General features: G+C 41.3%; 1 protein-coding gene across 2 annotated transcripts; it reads left to right on the forward strand.

The window, feature by feature from the left end:
* The first annotated feature begins 99 nt into the window (after positions 1–99).
* Positions 100–16,961, forward strand: MESD (mesoderm development LRP chaperone). 2 transcript variants are annotated; one of them, XM_035554609.2, is made up of 4 exons: positions 100–239; positions 1,943–2,120; positions 14,079–14,311; positions 15,059–16,961. In XM_035554609.2, the coding sequence occupies exons 2-4, from the start codon at positions 2,085–2,087 to the stop codon at positions 15,321–15,323; spliced, it is 534 nt and encodes a 177-aa protein (XP_035410502.1). In that variant the 5' UTR covers positions 100–239; positions 1,943–2,084; the 3' UTR covers positions 15,324–16,961. The 2 variants fall into 2 exon arrangements, with proteins under 2 accessions (XP_035410502.1, XP_035410501.1); XM_035554608.2 differs by lacking the exons at positions 100–239; positions 1,943–2,120 and adding an exon at positions 8,662–9,579.
* The last annotated feature ends 128 nt before the right edge of the window (positions 16,962–17,089 follow it).

The following is a 17,089-nucleotide window of genomic DNA, read 5'->3' on the forward strand; positions in this document are numbered from 1 at the left end:
ATCGCAATCTTTTGTGCGGTGTCACCGCCCTTCGTTTAAATCCTGCCCTCCCCCCGGCGCCCCGCTCCACGCCCGCCGCCCCGCCGCTCCTCCCCGCCGCCGGGGGCCCCAGCAGCGCCGTGCCGCGGCCGGCACCGCCCGCACCGACACCACGGCAGCGGCCCCCGCGGCGTTAAGGCGTGAGGAGAGCCCGGCGTTCGCTTGGGAGGGCTGCGGAGGGCGAAGGAGGGCCGGGGGAGGTAGGGACGGAGCGGGGCCGGCGGCCGGGCTCGGCCCGAGGGGAGGCGGAGGAGCCGCCGCCGTGAGGTGAGGGGAGCGGGGTCGTCCCTGAGGGAGAGCGGCGGGGGAAGGTGGCGGAGCCGGGGGGAGGCTCTCGCTGACTGAAAGCGTTTATAAACCCGGTTCTGCTAGCGCTAATTGGTGCTAAAGCGCGGTGGAAGGGGTCGTGAGCTTTTTATTTACGGGTAAACACATCCCTTGACAGCTCGCAGTGGTCTTGAGATGAGTTTTAACACCTCCCCTTTCTTTTTTTCTTTTTTTTTTTTTTTTTGAAGCAGTGGAAATGAATTTGGTGTGTCGCTGTCACGGTGTTTGAAGATGGGTTGCTAGACTGTAGTGGGGAGAACGTAATCGTACTGACACTAACTTAGTGTACGAAAAGTCTTTGAAAACAAGACTTTCTCCTCTGTACGTTTCTGTTCTGGACCACTCTGGGAACTCTGGTCCTGTCGAAAGCAAGGTGTTATGCTCGGTAAACCTGAGGCAGTCGAGTAAATGCCATTAACTAATAATAAAGTGAAAATTATTAATTGTGCTCAAACAAGTTTTAAGAAGATGGGTTTAATGTTCCCTGGGATGCTTCCAAGGGGAATATGTTGTTTGGTAAATGATGATGGTGAGAATATTGATGTCCCACACATCAGATTATCTGCTGTCGTGCAACATCTCTATCAACATGATCCAAAAGAAATCAAAGTCCATGTTGGAACCACATTTTACATTTGCTACACATCTAGCTGCAGTTAAATTATAACATTCTTTTGCTCCTTTCAGTCAGACTTAACTTTTTAACTCAGGCTCATAATTCTGGGTACTTACAACACAATTTAACAGGCTACACAAATCCAGAAATACATTATTCTCGGTTCACGACTATGTTGAAGTCCTGATACATTCATACTTCTGTATGGGGGTATAAGTGACCATGATGCAAGTGAAAATTGGACCAGCCCATGCCCTTGCAGGCCAAATCCAGTAATGTCCTGGCACAAACAGAGCCCATCTAATAGATTGCATCCATTCTCTGGGCAAGTTTATTTGTACATCTTCTCACCCGTTACCTGGAGGAACCCTTGGCCTTCTTTGCTCACTGGCAGGGAGGGACGTGAGCAGGATGTCTCCAGTTCTGGAAGTGGTAGGGTTAACAGGATGTGTGCTTTTTGGGGGGTGGAGGGGAACCCTTGCTATAGAGCCAGGCTTGAGGGAAGGGGCAGATAGGCTGTTTTGGGTGTGACCAAAATTCGGCAGTTCTCCACCCACCCCTCACAGCAGCAGTGTGAGGGAAGTTCTGTTTACTTAGGTCACATTATAGCAGTTTAAAGGAAGGTCACGATTTGGGCCTAAACAATTTTGGTTTACGGCCAACAACTCGTTTTCAAAACTATAAATAGGAATGATTTCAGAATACTCTGACAAATAAAAATCAATGAGCAGCAGAAGCCAGCTGAACTGTATTTCAAAATATTTCCAGATATGTCCTTAAGTGAGGCAGTGGGATATTACATAGCACAAGGAATGCCTTTCATACAAATATTAACCTACTTTCTTTTAATGAGTAGTGACTACATTTAATGAGGATTTGAAAATTTCATTTTAGAAACCTTAGTTCTTACCCCTGGCTAGAAGAGGTGTTAAATGACCTAATAATCTCTTCCGTTTTCAGATGCTGCTACTATGATTCTCCACGTGGTGCCGTTCCCCCGGGACGAAGAGGAGACATCCTTGGTTTGGACAGTTTCTGTTGCAGCTCATCCACAGCCTCCATCTCTGCTGCCCACATCAGAAATACAGCGAGGCCTCAACCCATGGCAATTCCAGTAGATGAAAGGGCCACCAAAGCAGTTCGTAACTCCTTTAATATAAAGCAAATATTCTCTGCGCTCCTTTAATCTGTCCACAAGACTGAGGTACTGCTAACCATCCTCAGCGTTAGCAAGGTGCAAAAGTGGTGATTGTTTTTGTTGGTCAGTTGCTTGTCTCCAAGTCTCTTACCAAATGTCATTTTCTTCCAGTAGAGGCTCTGGGTGTTCAGCTCTTTCGCATATGAAATGTGTAATGAAGAGTGACCCAGCTTTCCCTTTTAGCTTGTTTCTTGGAAGAAAAAATGTAGAAAATACCACCTTGGTCAGTAATGGATGAGGCATTTCTTGGAGCAGCTGCCTGTTGAATCCTTCCTATAGATGTCATTGTTGCTTCATAGGTATGCCTTGCCCAGCTAGGTTCAAGATCACTGGTAGTCTGTTTTGGTTTTATTTTTTGTTTGTTTGTTTTTAGGATTGTTATTATTTGGTGGAATAAATCATTGACTATTTTTGGTGCACCCGAGCATGTGGCCAGGTGAACATAACTCTGAAAGGTGTTGCGTGAACAGGGTGCACATCATTTAAGGAAAAATACAGTTTCTGTATATGCACAAAGGAACAGGGAAGAACAGGGTTAGGAACCATGTAGGCTTTGTCTTCAGTACATAAACTAACCAGTTCTCTCCTACTCCCCGTATAGCAACACTCTAGTGAAAAGGTATTTCCTTCCATTATTTTTATACAATTTGCAGGCCATTATTTGACTGTAAACACATAGTCTTACTGTAAAAGGCAGCCTTGAAGACGGATTCTCTTGGGTCCAGTAATTTGAGAAGGATTGTGGATCAGCTAGCTACGTGCTTTAAAGGTCCAGTAGATGTATCCGTATTGTTTAGGCTGAAAATTTTACTTGGTGATTTTTGGAGTGGTTATTTACTAAGTCCTTGGCACATCTCATTCAAGGAGGATTTGTACATACCTGCTTGATTTCATGGCTGCTGAGTCCAAAAGCATCCTGCAGGACTTTGGCAGCTCTGTGAATTAGTGTACAGACTTAGGAGACATGAAAATCAGGTAGCCATGCTTGGCTTTAAAAAGATTTCACTGACAGATTGAATGAAATAACACTATGGGGCTGAAAACAGCAGGCATTGTCAGATACAAGGGATTAAAAGGCTTTTTAGTGTGGCTTAATAGTGTACAGAAGATTGCCTTACTTGTGAGAGCTCTTCTTTCGTCACATTGATCTTTATTTTGCGTTGTGCTTCATGCAACAAAAACCAGAGGTCGAAGTCTTCTTTCTTGAATCATCTGACAATGACTTGGTGCTTTTATTGCTTAGTAAAATCTTTTTTTTTTTTTTTGTGAAGGAGAAATTGATTTTTTGCTGCTGTAACCAACGTTGAGTAATAGCTGAAGAAAAATACCAAGTTGTAATAATTTTATGAACGCTGTATGTGGCCTGGTTGGTGAGAGGAACTTACTGCAGAATGGGTTACACTACTTTATATTACTGTCCTGTATGGATGTATTGATCTAACATAATGGGAAGCTAGCTGATGAAGGAATAAGAGGTAATTCAGCGGTTCCCCTGTGTCAGCTGTATGTGACTAAACCCATGAGGTGGTAATTACAAGATGATAGCTCCAATTCCGAGGGATGCAGCTGTCTTGTCAGGCTGAGAACTAGAAATGAGAGGAGGATAGCGTTGGCGGAGACTGACAAAGGAAATAATTTAATACAGAGCACGACTTTGCAAAAGGAGTTGGGCCTTCCTTTCACCAACAATGGAGCAGTAAGTCAGACAGAAAGAAAGGCAAGCGCGTTGACTGGTTTATTGTTTTTGAGACCTATTTTGTCTTAAATGGTTTGGTGCTAAGTAATTGTTTTGTGGTCAGAATTTACTGTCGCTGCTTTGTGAGAGACTGAACCTGCAAGGTCTGGGTCTGTCTCAGATCTGCAGAGGTAATCATGGTTGTTACACCAGGGATGCAACCTGAGACCTGGTGTGCATGTAGCAAAAAAAGACAGCCTGAGATCTGGAGGAGCAGTTAACTGATCACTTGCGACAGCAAATTGCAGACGCACAAGTTTTGTTTGATCCTCTTTGAAAATGATTTTGTGTATAAATAAGTAACTTTTAGAATAATAGGTAGGCTTTCACATACAGACTTAAACTTGGTGTTTTGATGCTTCTTTTTCCTTTGTGTGGTGTAGTTAAAAAATACGGTATCTGAGGTAAGAAAAAAATTATGTAGATATGGTAATATAAGTATCTCATTTATGTCTAAAATACTGTTTAGCTCCTGCTGCTGCAACAGAAAGATAATACAGCAGAAGTGGGTTTTATTTTTTCTTTCTTTATTCACTGTTTATCTCACTGTTGTTTTCACCACTTACCATATGTAATTGATTGGTTGTCCCCTGCTGTAAATATGGATCTTTAATACATTGACGTGGTAAAGAGACAGGTTTTTGTGTAAAAGGAAAATACAGCTACTAAACTTGGTTTCCACAGAATGGAAGGTTGTGCCATGTTTTATGCTGACAGCCAGTCATGGCTTTCTGCGTCATGGTCTCATGTACAGGTACAGGTTTGTAGATCAGTTGGCGTGAAACTCAGAAGCACTTAATGGAAGAGTAGTAAATGCCATTGGTAAGAGTGGTCTGGCATAAACAGGAATCCCAGACCCTCCCTTCAGGCCCTTAGGTCTGTTTTTACTTTTTTTTTTTTTTTTTTTGAGATCAAGAGAGAACTTCGTATTTTGAACAAAATGTGCAAGGGCCCACCCTTCCTGAATTGCATTTTTGGTTATATGTTCAGTCCTGCAGCTGTAATACTCAACAGAAGTTTTTGTTTTTGTTTTTTCTTTTCTTTTTTAACCCCCTCTCCTTTTTAATACATATCATGAGAGGATTTAATAGATGTTTTCATAGAATAACTGCAAGGAGTCTCTGATTCTACGCTTCTCTTATATTGTGCCTGAGTAGTCTGTGAGCAGAGCTGCTCATCGTTACCAGCTTAAGTCTCACACTTTTAATTCATCAGAAGTTCGTGTAATGTATTACTTACACTGGATGTAGGTGCCAAAACTGACCTGTAAACCTAAAATTAAATTGGGACTACAAAATTAATTTGACTTAGAGTGTGGAAAATAGCCTATAAATGGAATTCTTGCGGGAACAGTATAAAATTCCTCTTTGACATTGATTCAATGTAATTCTTTTCTTAAGAGGGTAACTTTAAGTTGTATAACCAATACTTAGTTTTAACCAGCACAGACTTCTGCCAAATTTTGCGGTAAGACAAGTATTGACAAGAATGTTCTGTGGTGCTTCTGAATTTAAGGATTTCAGTGTCCAGCTTTATTGCAGCTGACTATGACAGACATCATACCCCCTTCCCAAACCTGATCAGATAGGTGATGCTATGAAATTAACATATTGTTTGCCATAAGTTTTAATTTATATAATGCACATGCACATAATAACATAAATTTATGGTAAAGATATGGTCAAAAGTGAATTCAGAATCTGGATGTCAAGGTTATAACTGAATCAGAAATTTATGTTCAAATCACAGTAATTGACCCCTGATTTGGGAGAATTTTTCAACTTGGACCCAAGAGTTAAAGGTCTGATTAGCTCCAGATCAAAAATATGTATTCTCTTAATAGATGGCGAGTGTTTGATTTATGCATGAAATTAATTTGAGGACTGAAATTATTCTAAATCATTCATATTTTGCTCTGGATGCTGGCATATTTTGCTTGGTATGCTGCTAGGAACAGTATTAAGAAACATATTTTCTTCTCTTTCTTGAGATTTAGAAATATTTTGTTGGTTTTAACAAGAACATGTTAATCATGTCTGATTCTTCAAGTTTCTCCCTGATTGTGCCTGTATTTAGAAGTCTGAATTAACACATGCACAGTCTTTGCATGAGAGCTCATGCATTAGATTGTCTCTGCAGGGGAAAATTTAGGGTACTTAAGCTAATTTGAACTATGAAAACACTAATTTTGAATGTTTTACTGAAAGTAACTCAGAATACCCTGGCATTCTGTAAAATGTAGGACAATGCTTTTAAACAGAGCAAGAGTACTCTGAATGCGGGGTCATCTCAAAACTTTCTACAAATTTTCTGACATCTGTAACTGACCAAGTCTTCCATATTATTTAACACAGTATTGGGCCGGTCCTTTACTAACCATGTAGGTGCAAAAGCAGGTGTAATGGCTATCTGTCTGTAAAAAGAGCATGTCTGTCCGCGAGACCTTAATCATTTTAGCTATTCCAAGTAATCACTTAAAAATTGCCTCTTGCAACACCTCATTCATCTGAGCCACTACTAAACATCCTCTTGTATTAGTAGAATTCTTAAAATGAATTACTTCTTCCAGACATGGAATGTGTTGATAGCAGGTAGCTCTTGCATCTTCTCTCACCCTTCTGCATGCTTAGGGTTGATCTTCTGATGCTGTTAGTTTCTTTTTAGCTCTGAACTGTCTGCATGTCCTTCCAAGAAGGATCTGCCCTTTCCTTGGTGATTTCAAGTTCTTTGTTTTTCCCAAGGTGACTGTCAACGGAAAAGCTGTAAGATCCAGTGTATTACCTCTATTGTACTGTATTTGCAAATAAAAGTAAAATATGATGAATGAGAATCCATGCTTAGATAGAAAACTGCACACGGAAACCCACCACCAGCAAAGACTTGGGAGAGCTTTTGGCAGTACAAAATATATGCATGTTCTTCTCCTAACTCATATAAAATAACAGTATTGGGAAGTACCTTATGCAGAAGTATAGTTCCAAAAAATGAAGACTAGATTAAAAAAGAAAAAAAAATCAGGTGGAGAGAGAATCCCAAACTTCATTAACAGAAATTTAGGACATCCTGAATCATCTCAAATTACAACTTGACCTAGCCCTACTCAATATGAAAACATTTTACATCAAGAGGGGGAGGTAGATTTGCATTTTTGATAAAGTATAACTTTGTAATTGAAAACACTAGTAATAAAATTTGCAGTATGTGGAAGTTGAAATGATATTCACAGCTTGAGACTTCCCCTGGCATGACTAGATGAGACTTTAAGCTACCAGAAAAATCATTAAGCATCTTGCATTTGCAATCTATAATGGCAGTAGCTATTTATTATCAGGTATGCTCTGTATTGTAATTATAATAGTGTTAGCTGCTAGGACTATAAAAGCTGTTAAGGAATATGAGAGTGCTTAAACTATAAAAAGCATATTTGTATGATTCCATAGCTATGCTGAGCCAAACACAGCATGTTTCACTAAAAAAAAAAATAAAAAGCAATTTTTTTTCTGTCAGTGATATGGATGTATAGCTGCGTGGCTTTTGTTTCACGTATGGGAAAGAACAGTGGAGTACAAGGAGTATTAATAGGTGTTTATCCTGCAGGTGACTCCGCAGAGCATATATACTTTGAGAAAGTTCTTCCTGGACACAGAATTCTGCCTGATAATCGCAAGTTCAAAGACAAGCATGAAAAATATCTCCCTTTCAAATTAACGCTTTTATATGCATGACAGAAATGCATAGGGTTGTTTGGTGCAGTGCTTGATACACTGAACTACTTGTTCACTCAGCAAAGGAAATTGCATTGCTTTTGAGATCCACATGTGAACCTAGCACCAGATATTAAAGAAAGTCAAAGTTGGCTTGGTTGTTCTAATAAGAAAAAACAGTTGAAGAAAATATTTCCCAGTAGAAATTAAGTAAAAATACATTTTATGCTTCAAGTCTAACATTCCAAAATTGAATCTGTAGTCTTTTTCTTTTTTTTCCCCTCAGTGAATATAAGCATGATCCAGTAATAACAAAGTAAGCAGGAACATACTTCAGTAAAACCTCATTAATCAGGGCAATCTGATATTAAATATAACGAATATCAGGAAACTATGAGAAATCACTGAGCAAATGTGCTCATTAGTGACTTACTGGACAGCTTTGTGAGAGGTACTTGACTAAAACCCTGTTCCAGTTACTGTACATTTAACAAGCTCCATGAATAGCTATGGTCTAACAGCTTCCTGTTTCTCAGGCACACTCGGTAGTATTTCTGAAATTTTATAAAACAATAACCCTTAGGATGGAGGTTGCAGACCAGGCTGGTTGCTTATCAGGGCACTGCAATCTTGGATCCCACATCCTCTGCTGCCTGCTAAGTCTTGGAGACTCCGGTTTCTCATTCTGCGTGTGTGCTTGGCAAGCTGCTGCTGCTTCGTGTGGCACGTCTGCCTGAAGTTCACAAGCTACGTGTCCTGTCAGGATTTTTATCAGGTCAGGAGTTAGTCCCGGATTCAGAAAGCTGCCTGAACCCATGCCCCAGATGCCTACTGGCTGCTTCTGTTCTGCATGCTGAGCCCATAAGCACAGCGGGCTCCTGGTTTGTTACAGGACTATGTGCAGTGACAGAATTAGGGCTGAGGCGTTCACTCAGAACTGGTTCCATTGCTCCTGGGTGCCTGTGTGCGAATGGAAGAGCATCCTGTTCGCTAATCAGCCCAGCCCAAACATCCCCAGTAACAGCTGCTCTGATGCTTCCTCATATTCCGAAGTTTAAACATACTGGAGTCCACATAAAATAAATAACTAAATAGAAGATCGTGCTATTTATAATTAAAATCACCTATATGAGGGAAAAAACGAAGAGCGAAGATCTGAATAGGCCTATACAGACGTTAATCTGTATAATTCAGTTTGTTTTGGATAGTGGAAAAGTAGAGTTACAAAGAAAAAGCCTGCTCTCTTTTTGGTGGTGGTCAGATGCTCTGTAATATTATTTTAGTAACAAAGCAGCTTTATTTTTGTAAGTCTGTTAGAAAAAACTAGTATCGCTGTGATATTAAATCAGTAGTTTAGAGACTCGGTGCAGTGGGTCCGGTTCCTATCGCACAGACCAGCAAACACGGATCCTTGTCATCCTGCTTTAAAGAAAGGATGAAGCGGGAGGACCTCGCACGCTGCCTGTCCGGGAGCTGCCCGGCCGTACGTTTGTAAAACCACGGCCGGGCCTTCACTTGCAGCCCGGGCCGTGTCCCCTGGGGCCGCGTCCCGCACCGCCCCGGCTGCCGGGCCGCAGACCGACATGTCGCGGCGGGACTGCCGCTCGCCCTTCTGCCCACCCCCGTCTCCCCCAGCGCCTCTCGCCGCTCTCTCCCCGGCTCCCCTTCGAGCTCCTCCTCCTTCTCCTCCTTCCCCTCCCCGGGCTCCTCCGGCGGCTCCGGGCCGAGCCGCGCCTGCCCCCGCCCCTGCCGGCAGCCGGGGCCGCCCTCCCGCGGCTGCGAGCTCCGGCACAAGATGGCGGCGGCCGCTCGCTGGGCCCTGCTGGGCCTGGCGCTGTGGCTCTGCGCGGCCGCCCGGGCCGGCGAGCCGGAGGGGAAGCGTCGGGCCGGGCCGGCCAAGAAGAAGGATATTCGGGACTACAACGACGCGGACATGGCCCGGCTGCTGGAGCAGTGGGAGGTGCGGCGAGGGGCTGGGGGCCCGGCCTGGAGCGGGCAGGAGGGAGGAGGGAGGGATGCTCGGTGGCTTTCGGGCGGCTGGGGCCGATTTGTGTCCCCTGAGGGGAGACCGCCGGGCTGAGCGGGCTCCTCGGGGAGCTGCCCTTAGCCTGGGCACCTCCAGCTGCCCTCTGCCCAGCGCCACCAGCCCCGACCGCCGGCTGGGGAACGACCCCGGGCTCGCTGGCGGTGCGATGCCAGCGACTGGCAGCGTTAAGCGATACGTGTTTTGTGAGTAGAGCTTGAATAGCAAGAGGAATGTCCATTTCACCTTTACAGAGTAGTTATATTGTTGGGTTTTGTTTGTTTGTCTTTGGTGGTTTGTGTTTTCCCTTCCTTGCCACCCCTCGTTACAATGTTTTTTTTTTTTTCTATTTCCATGTCTCTGTCCTCCTCCATCCCCATCAGCCCGCTGCCTTAGCTTTCTTTGACAGGTCGCTTTGGACAGTTCCTCATCGCTCTTTTCTCCATGTGGTTGTCGTGCTACTGTTTGGTTCTCTGCATTATTTTTATCTTCTGTCATCTTCTGATAAACGCCAGAGTGCTCATGCCTGGTTTTTACTCATGAGGCTGTTCTCCAGAACGTTCTGCACAAAAACTGGAGGAAAGCTTCTGTCTCATGCAACACCAGTGACAGCTGCAAGTCAAAATGAAGAAGTAGGGTTTGTATTCGTAATCTGGATGCGGTTACTTCTCTGAGAAGTAGGGATGCCTGCCTTGGACCTGCTTGGCAGGTTGGGTACTCCTCGTTCCTGTGAAATGTTACCGTGTCTCCCCCTTCAGAAAGGCAGTTTCTTAGAAAACTGAGTTAAAATTTAAATTAAATTATGTAAAAAGCCCAAAGTTCACTTTCTGTTAGTGTTATCAGCCAAGGACCAGATAGTCCCAGATGCTAAAAAATCAGCTTAAATGGTAGTAGTGGGCAAATTTAACCAAGTTTGGCATAGTAGGAAAAATCTTAAACAGTAAGTATGTCTGAGCTTGTGAATTAGTAGGTTGGTGAAAGGGAGACACAAGTTACTGCCTTTGGGACTCTTTGGCTTCATGTTCTGTTCCAACTGTGTGGTAAGCAGGGTCAGGAAGCTGTTCTGTTTTTTTCTCTTTAGTTGGAGCATGGCTCTGATCCAGTTCGCCATGTGCTGCACGAATGCTTGCAGTCATGTTGCATGCAGATGTGGCCGAGCAGCTGGAGAGTTTGCAGCTCAGGTTGGCATTGCCGCTGTGGAAATGCATGTATAGCCAGAGCCATAGAAGAAAAAAATCTTACTGGAGCAGGGGCTCAACAATTACCGATTGTGTGGTCTTCTGGATGGTCAGCTGTATGGCATTTCCCCCGAGAGTAGTTAGGGCAGATATGGGGAACATGAGAGACTTGAGGGTGGGGTGGTGGATAAAGAAGAAAGGCTGAGAATGGGCTTGATGGGGTGGGGATGAGAGAAACAAAGGAGCCATTATGAATTTGGATAAGAGCAAGAGTTATGCTTGGGAGTGAGGGGGCACAGGGCACAGAGCTGTACAGAATCAAGTTTCCTTAGTTTCAGCTGAGTGAGATGATTCCTAATATTCTATATTTCCATGGCAGTTAGCACAGAATCACTGGAGGGTGGTGGTCTCAGCATCCCTGGGGTCAGCCACAAGCCTGGCAAGGTACTGTCTCTGCCATGTGTGTGGCTGCCTGGTGAACATAGCGTGATCTGGTGGGGAATGAGCATGGGGAGAGAGGAAAAGAGAGGGATTTTGCTTCAGCAGCTCAGCTGCAGAATGTGAACTAGAGCTTTAAAATATGAGCTCTGTCTTCTTGCATCCTGCTCTCTTACTTGGGAGACTGTTTTAAAAGATTCTGCTTATATTAACTGCAGATAGATAAGTAACATTTCTTTATGAACGTGGTTTTTGTTAGAGATTTCATTGCAATCTTCAGCATTTTTGAAACTTGTTTTGATACCACTAAGGCCTGAGGGGACAAAGTTACTACTAAGATCTTTCCAAACTTTTAAGGTCAATAGGTTGGAATAGAGCGGGCTTGCCAAAGTTAGAGAAGTTAAAGGGTTTTAATTTTGACATCTTGCAGATTTTAATTTCGGTGGCTTCCTACCCCCACAGGGATCAGTAAATGAACTATGATTTATCAGCATTTGGTGTACTCAGCCATTACTTTTGGTAGAGAAGAAATAGGGTAGGAAAAATGGGCTTGGTGTGTGCCACCCAGGGATTTACCATGTGGTAAAGGACTCTCCAGCAGCCTTGAGTCCAGAGGAGCTGGAAACAGAACTGAGAATCTTGTCCGGAGGTTCTTCTGTTGCTAAAATGTCGTTCTTTCAAACAGTTTGCTGCTGCTATAAGCTTCAGGGTTTCTAAGGTTTGACTCTGAGCTATGAGTATTTAATAGGCTATGGAATTAGGTGGTGTTTGTTGCTGATATTTTTAAAAAGAAAGATACAGGAAGTTGATGAGAAAGGTACGAGAATGGGAACTGAAGGCGGACAAAGAAGGAATATATAGTTGTCACTGTATCTATGCAAAGCTTTCCCTCTGACACCTCATGTTAGAGTTTAAATTAATAAATCTGCTGGATATTTCAAAGCAAAAGCTTTCACTTTTCTGCCTTTATTTTGTAGACAGCTTTATAAATACAAAATTTTGCGATGTTCTGTACAAGATCACCAAGAAAAGAAGTAGCATGTAGGAGAGCTTTTGACTGCTTCTTATAATGTTTCTACTGAAACCGCAATAATAGCTCTTTATAAACATTCAGTTGAATTGTTAAGGGAAAAAAACAGATAATATATATTCCTAGGTTGGGCTGTCACTAAAGCCGAAGTCAATTTCTATATTGTATAAGGAATATTTGCAAACACTTGTTTCTGCCTTTCCCTTTCAAAACTATGAAATAAGTTGGTTTTGCACTAGCCAAACTGGTATAAAGTAAGGTTTAATTTGCTCTTACTTCTGAAGAACATTTTTCATTCAATCATGTAAGATCTTGTCCTTCAACAATACTTTACAAATACAAGCATTTTCTGGCTTCCTCTGCAATAAGCCTTGTCCCGCTTACTGACGGCAGCGGGACTTTCCTGGGGCTCTCCTTTGCTCCCAGTTCATTTGATGTGGAAATGTCAAAGGCATGTGAACTACTTAAATGCGTGCTTCAGACTTGAAAAATTGAAACAGATATGTAATTAGTAAAGAAAGGAAGGATGAAATGTAAGTCGTTTACAAATCTCATTCTATAGTAATTAAATTTTGAAGTCCCCTGTCAGAAAGACAGCATATTGTATGTAATTGAGATGGGAAAAGAGGGTAGCTTGCTTGTATGAAACCTTAACCTTTAAAGGGTATGGGACACTCCCTGTAGTGTGAGGGTGTTGTGGGAGTTTATATGCGCAGGCAGAAATGAGAAAGTAATGCATATGTAGCTCTAAAAATTAAGCTGGGCTCCTGACCTCTGAGGCGAATATCTCTACATATTTCTGCAGTTCACATTCCCAATGGAGCAATGCATATTTTTGCTAAATGTTTGAAGTCAAAACAACACCTAAAATATCTACCTTAATTCCCACAGATTTACTAGTGCTTGGGTGAATGCCAGTATAAGATTTCTGATTTCTTTTTTTCCTTTTCTTTTTTTTATTTCTGTAATGTAAATACTGTGAAGTAATCAAATTCTGGATTAATGTAAGTTGTCACTATACTCACTCATCTCTGTTGGGAGCTTTTTCAAGGGGCAGTAGTTTGAATTTTGCCTTTCCAAATATTTAAATGCCTGTCAATGTCAGCAGAAGCATTAATAATTTCTTTTTTCTTTTATCTAATACTGATTTTGTCTTGGTGATTATGTTGTCAGAAAGTGAACTTCTCTTCATCTGTGCGTTAGAAAAATCATGAAACCTTTAATATAAGTTTTCTTGTGACTTGAGCATTGAAATTCTGAATTCTTTTATTTGTTTAAAGACTACAGTGAGGAAAATGAAATTCTCATTAATGGCAAAGTTCCCAGAACTGAGCTTTGACCTCCTTTGTACATTGCTTTTATTATTATTTATATGTATATGAGGCTCTTCAGTTCAGCTTTTTCTCGGTTCATCTTGTGTGCTTAGTAAACTCTGTGAAACTCTGAGGAAGAAAAATTCTGAAGTTATTTTTGAAGTACCAAGTTGGAGTTGAGTTGAATTGGCCATGAGGCTGAAATATTTCTCAGTACGTGGTAAAATGAGATTCTACCTGTTGGTATGAAAATATGCATCATTGCGAGGGGAGGGCTGTAAATGGGAAGAGCACTCTTAGTGACATATTCTGAGACAAAACTTGCTGCTGCTTCTTACTCAAGCGTCTCCATTGTTAAACTACATAGCGATATCTCTTTATCAAAGCAGAGTTACTCCCTAAATGACAGAGGGCTTAGAAAAAGAACAGTTTTGTGGAACAGTTAATTTTAAATTATCCTTTTCCTTTTCAAAACAGAAAGATGATGACATCGAAGAGGGTGATCTTCCCGAACACAAGAGGCCTCCAGCACCAATAGATTTCTCAAAAATTGATCCAGGCAAGCCTGAAAGTATCCTGAAACTGACGAAAAAGGGGAAGACTCTGATGATGTTTGTCACCGTGTCAGGAAATCCCACAGAAAAGGAGACAGAAGAAATTACCAGCTTGTGGCAGGGCAGTCTCTTCAATGCAAACTATGATGTACAAAGGTAAGCTGTTGTACACAAGGATAAGGTTTTTGCTTTTACAGAGCTCTTATTTCTTTCGTCCTGAAAATCTTTTTGGTTGTTCATCCTGTGCTCCTCCCTAGCTCCATCAATCCTCACTCTTGCTTTGTTTCAGCACCAGTTTATATACTATTTTGTTTTTATTCTAAGTCACTCTGGAAAAATTCTGGTGTGGTGCACAAATCTTTTTAACGCTTACTCACGATGTGTATATAGCCTAGCTTCTTTTTATCTCATTATGGTTCAGCTATTTATCAGTTTTAGCTGCAATAGTTTGCCTTTATGTGTTGATGGAAAACATCACACTTGGAAAACGTGTAACCACAAAAGGCTTTTTGTTCCCCTGGCTAAAAATGAGATTTTTATCCGAGAGAGAGGATGATTTTGAAGCCGAGGAATGTTGCACTCTTGAGTTGAGACTGAGAAGGGTTGCAGTAAGAGCATGAAACAGATTTAATGTCCATTAGTAGATTTTATGTAGTGTCAAATTAGTTCTAGAGTTTTCTTCATAGTCTTTCTTCTACTTAGTTGTTTGTAAGCTTAATACTTTTTATTTGTGTGTGTGCTAGTAAACTGTTCTCATCCTCATACCCAAGCAACAGCAAAACCAAGACCAATTTCTTGCTTTTAAATGGGTGTCTATCTTGGAGTGCTCTGAATTAAGCAAAATGTTTTAGCACCGGAAAGGCACAGAGCTAACTGAAAAAAATATATGTATCTTTCCTGTAGGTTTATTGTTGGCTCAAATCGTGCAATCTTTATGCTGCGTGACGGTGGTTATGCCTGGGAGATCAAAGACTTTCTGATAAGTCAAGAAAGGTGTGCGGATGTTACTCTGGAAGGCCAGGTTTATCCTGGCAAAGGAGCAGATGAAAGTGAGAAAGGAAAAAACAAAACAAAACCTGAAAAAGCAAAGAAGAAAAAAGATGCAGACAAGAAATCTAAAAGCAGCAAAGAGGACAACCGAGCAACCAAGCAGAGAGATGATCTATGACGGTCGCATTAACCAGACTGAATACTGCTCTGCTGTTCCTTGAAGGGAAACTGAAGTTTCTGTACAATTTCTGGCTTTACTGGGGGGAAGGAAGGAAGCAGACATTACTGAGGTTGAAAGACTTGTATGTTGAAATACACCAGTTTACTTATTAATGTTGGCCATTTGTTTAGTTACAGGAAAGGTAATGTTTAATACCAGCGACTGACTAGTTTGTAATTCTTCATGCTTTTGTTGTTCAAAGTTAACATGAAAATCTCTGTGTCTGACATTACAAACTTAAGTGGAAGGGAAGAAATACAGTCTCGGAATACACCTGTGTTTACCTGTAGTAGCTGCTGTGTGTCATGGGTATGCAAATTGGTCATTCATTCATTGTTGCTCTTAGGTAGCAGAGTTCATTTCTAAAAGATTCTTTAGGAAGCCAGTTTGCCAGACTAAGTTTGCAAAACTGGCTGAAATTGCAAAGAACAGTGTTACAGTGGCCAAAGGTGCCTGAAATTACAGGGTTTAGGACATGTCTGACTAGACTGTCTTTTTTTTAAAATAAACAAAAACTCTTCTGTCCATACCAAAAATCCACAGAAGCGCTTAGAAGCATTATAGAAGGTAGGCAGATGCTCAACAAATGCACTCCAAATCAGTACAGAAAAGAGATTCCATACCTATCAGAATTGATGCTGTTGAGGTTAATGGAATTACAACGCCAACAGGAACGGTGTCAGGGTGAAAGGAAAAGTCAGATTCATGGCATTCAAGTTGCTACTGCTGCCAAAGAACTGTGACCGCCAATGCAAATGCTATGTATGCCCCATTATCTTGACAGTGAGTGAGAAGATACAACTTTAACTCAAATTAATTTGTTTTGCTAAGAGTTTGCTTAAATCTTTAAAAAAAAACACTAGTTACAATAGAGAGGTACACTTGAAGTAGACGTATCGCTTAATGATGCTTAATAACCAGATTATGGTGATTTTTTTTTTAATTTTTTTTGGTAGATTCCTGAGGGACATTGTTGACTGTAAATGAATATTGATTTAAGTACTATGAAGATTGATATTTGGGAGCAAGTCAGATTTTTCCTTGAAAGACTTTATGTAATTAGGAAGGTTTATTCAGTTGAATGCATGGAAGGTGTATTCAGTTGAATGCATGGCTTAGAGTTGCATTTCCTTTATCCCTTACTAAGGACTAAATGCACCGAGTTTTTTTGTCCACATTGTTTATCGTTTTCCAGAGGATTAGCACAGTATTAATTGTCTTCATTCAATAGTACTAAGATAATGTTGCTTTGACTTTTTTTCAAGGTGCTAATATCCAAGTGTTTTGGATGAAAGGTCCTAATTGAACCATAATGGTTGATTTTGTGGAATACTTCAATATCAAAAGTGGGAAACTGTGACTTATTGAGTGCTTGTTCCGAAATAAATTATGTGGCTAAACCTACTGTTTCACTGAGTAGTAAAACCTTTTAAATAGTAATACATTTAGATAGATATCTGGGGAGAAACTAGCCTGTCTTTGGTTTCTGTAATTACTTGTAAGGACTGAATGATGTTGGTGGAAGTTCCAGGTGATCATTTTTATTTACTTTCAATGGCATTTGTATTGAGTATTAAATAAACCTTTCCTACCACACTTCACTGAAGAATTGTTGGAGTGGAAAACTGAAAATCATGTATTTCTTCAGGTTTAACTTTTATATACTACTGTTAATCCAAAAACGTAGAGGAGTTGAGATAAGCCTCTGGAGATACTTGGATATT

This window comes from Cygnus atratus, chromosome 11, assembly GCF_013377495.2.
Source record: "Cygnus atratus isolate AKBS03 ecotype Queensland, Australia chromosome 11, CAtr_DNAZoo_HiC_assembly, whole genome shotgun sequence".
In the NCBI taxonomy this organism is placed as follows: Eukaryota; Metazoa; Chordata; class Aves; order Anseriformes; family Anatidae; genus Cygnus; species Cygnus atratus.

What these genes read in the sequence shown, in the direction of transcription:
- MESD (XM_035554608.2), top strand. Translation starts at nt 9,415, where the DNA reads ATGGCGGCGGCCGCTCGCTGGGCCCTGCTGGGCCTGGCGCTGTGGCTC. An exon ending in GGCTGCTGGAGCAGTGGGAG is followed by an intron (nt 9,580 to 14,078) that starts GTGCGGCGAGGG and finishes TTTTCAAAACAG; the next exon opens with AAAGATGATGACATCGAAGA. An exon ending in GCAAACTATGATGTACAAAG is followed by an intron (nt 14,312 to 15,058) that starts GTAAGCTGTTGT and finishes TCTTTCCTGTAG; the next exon opens with GTTTATTGTTGGCTCAAATC.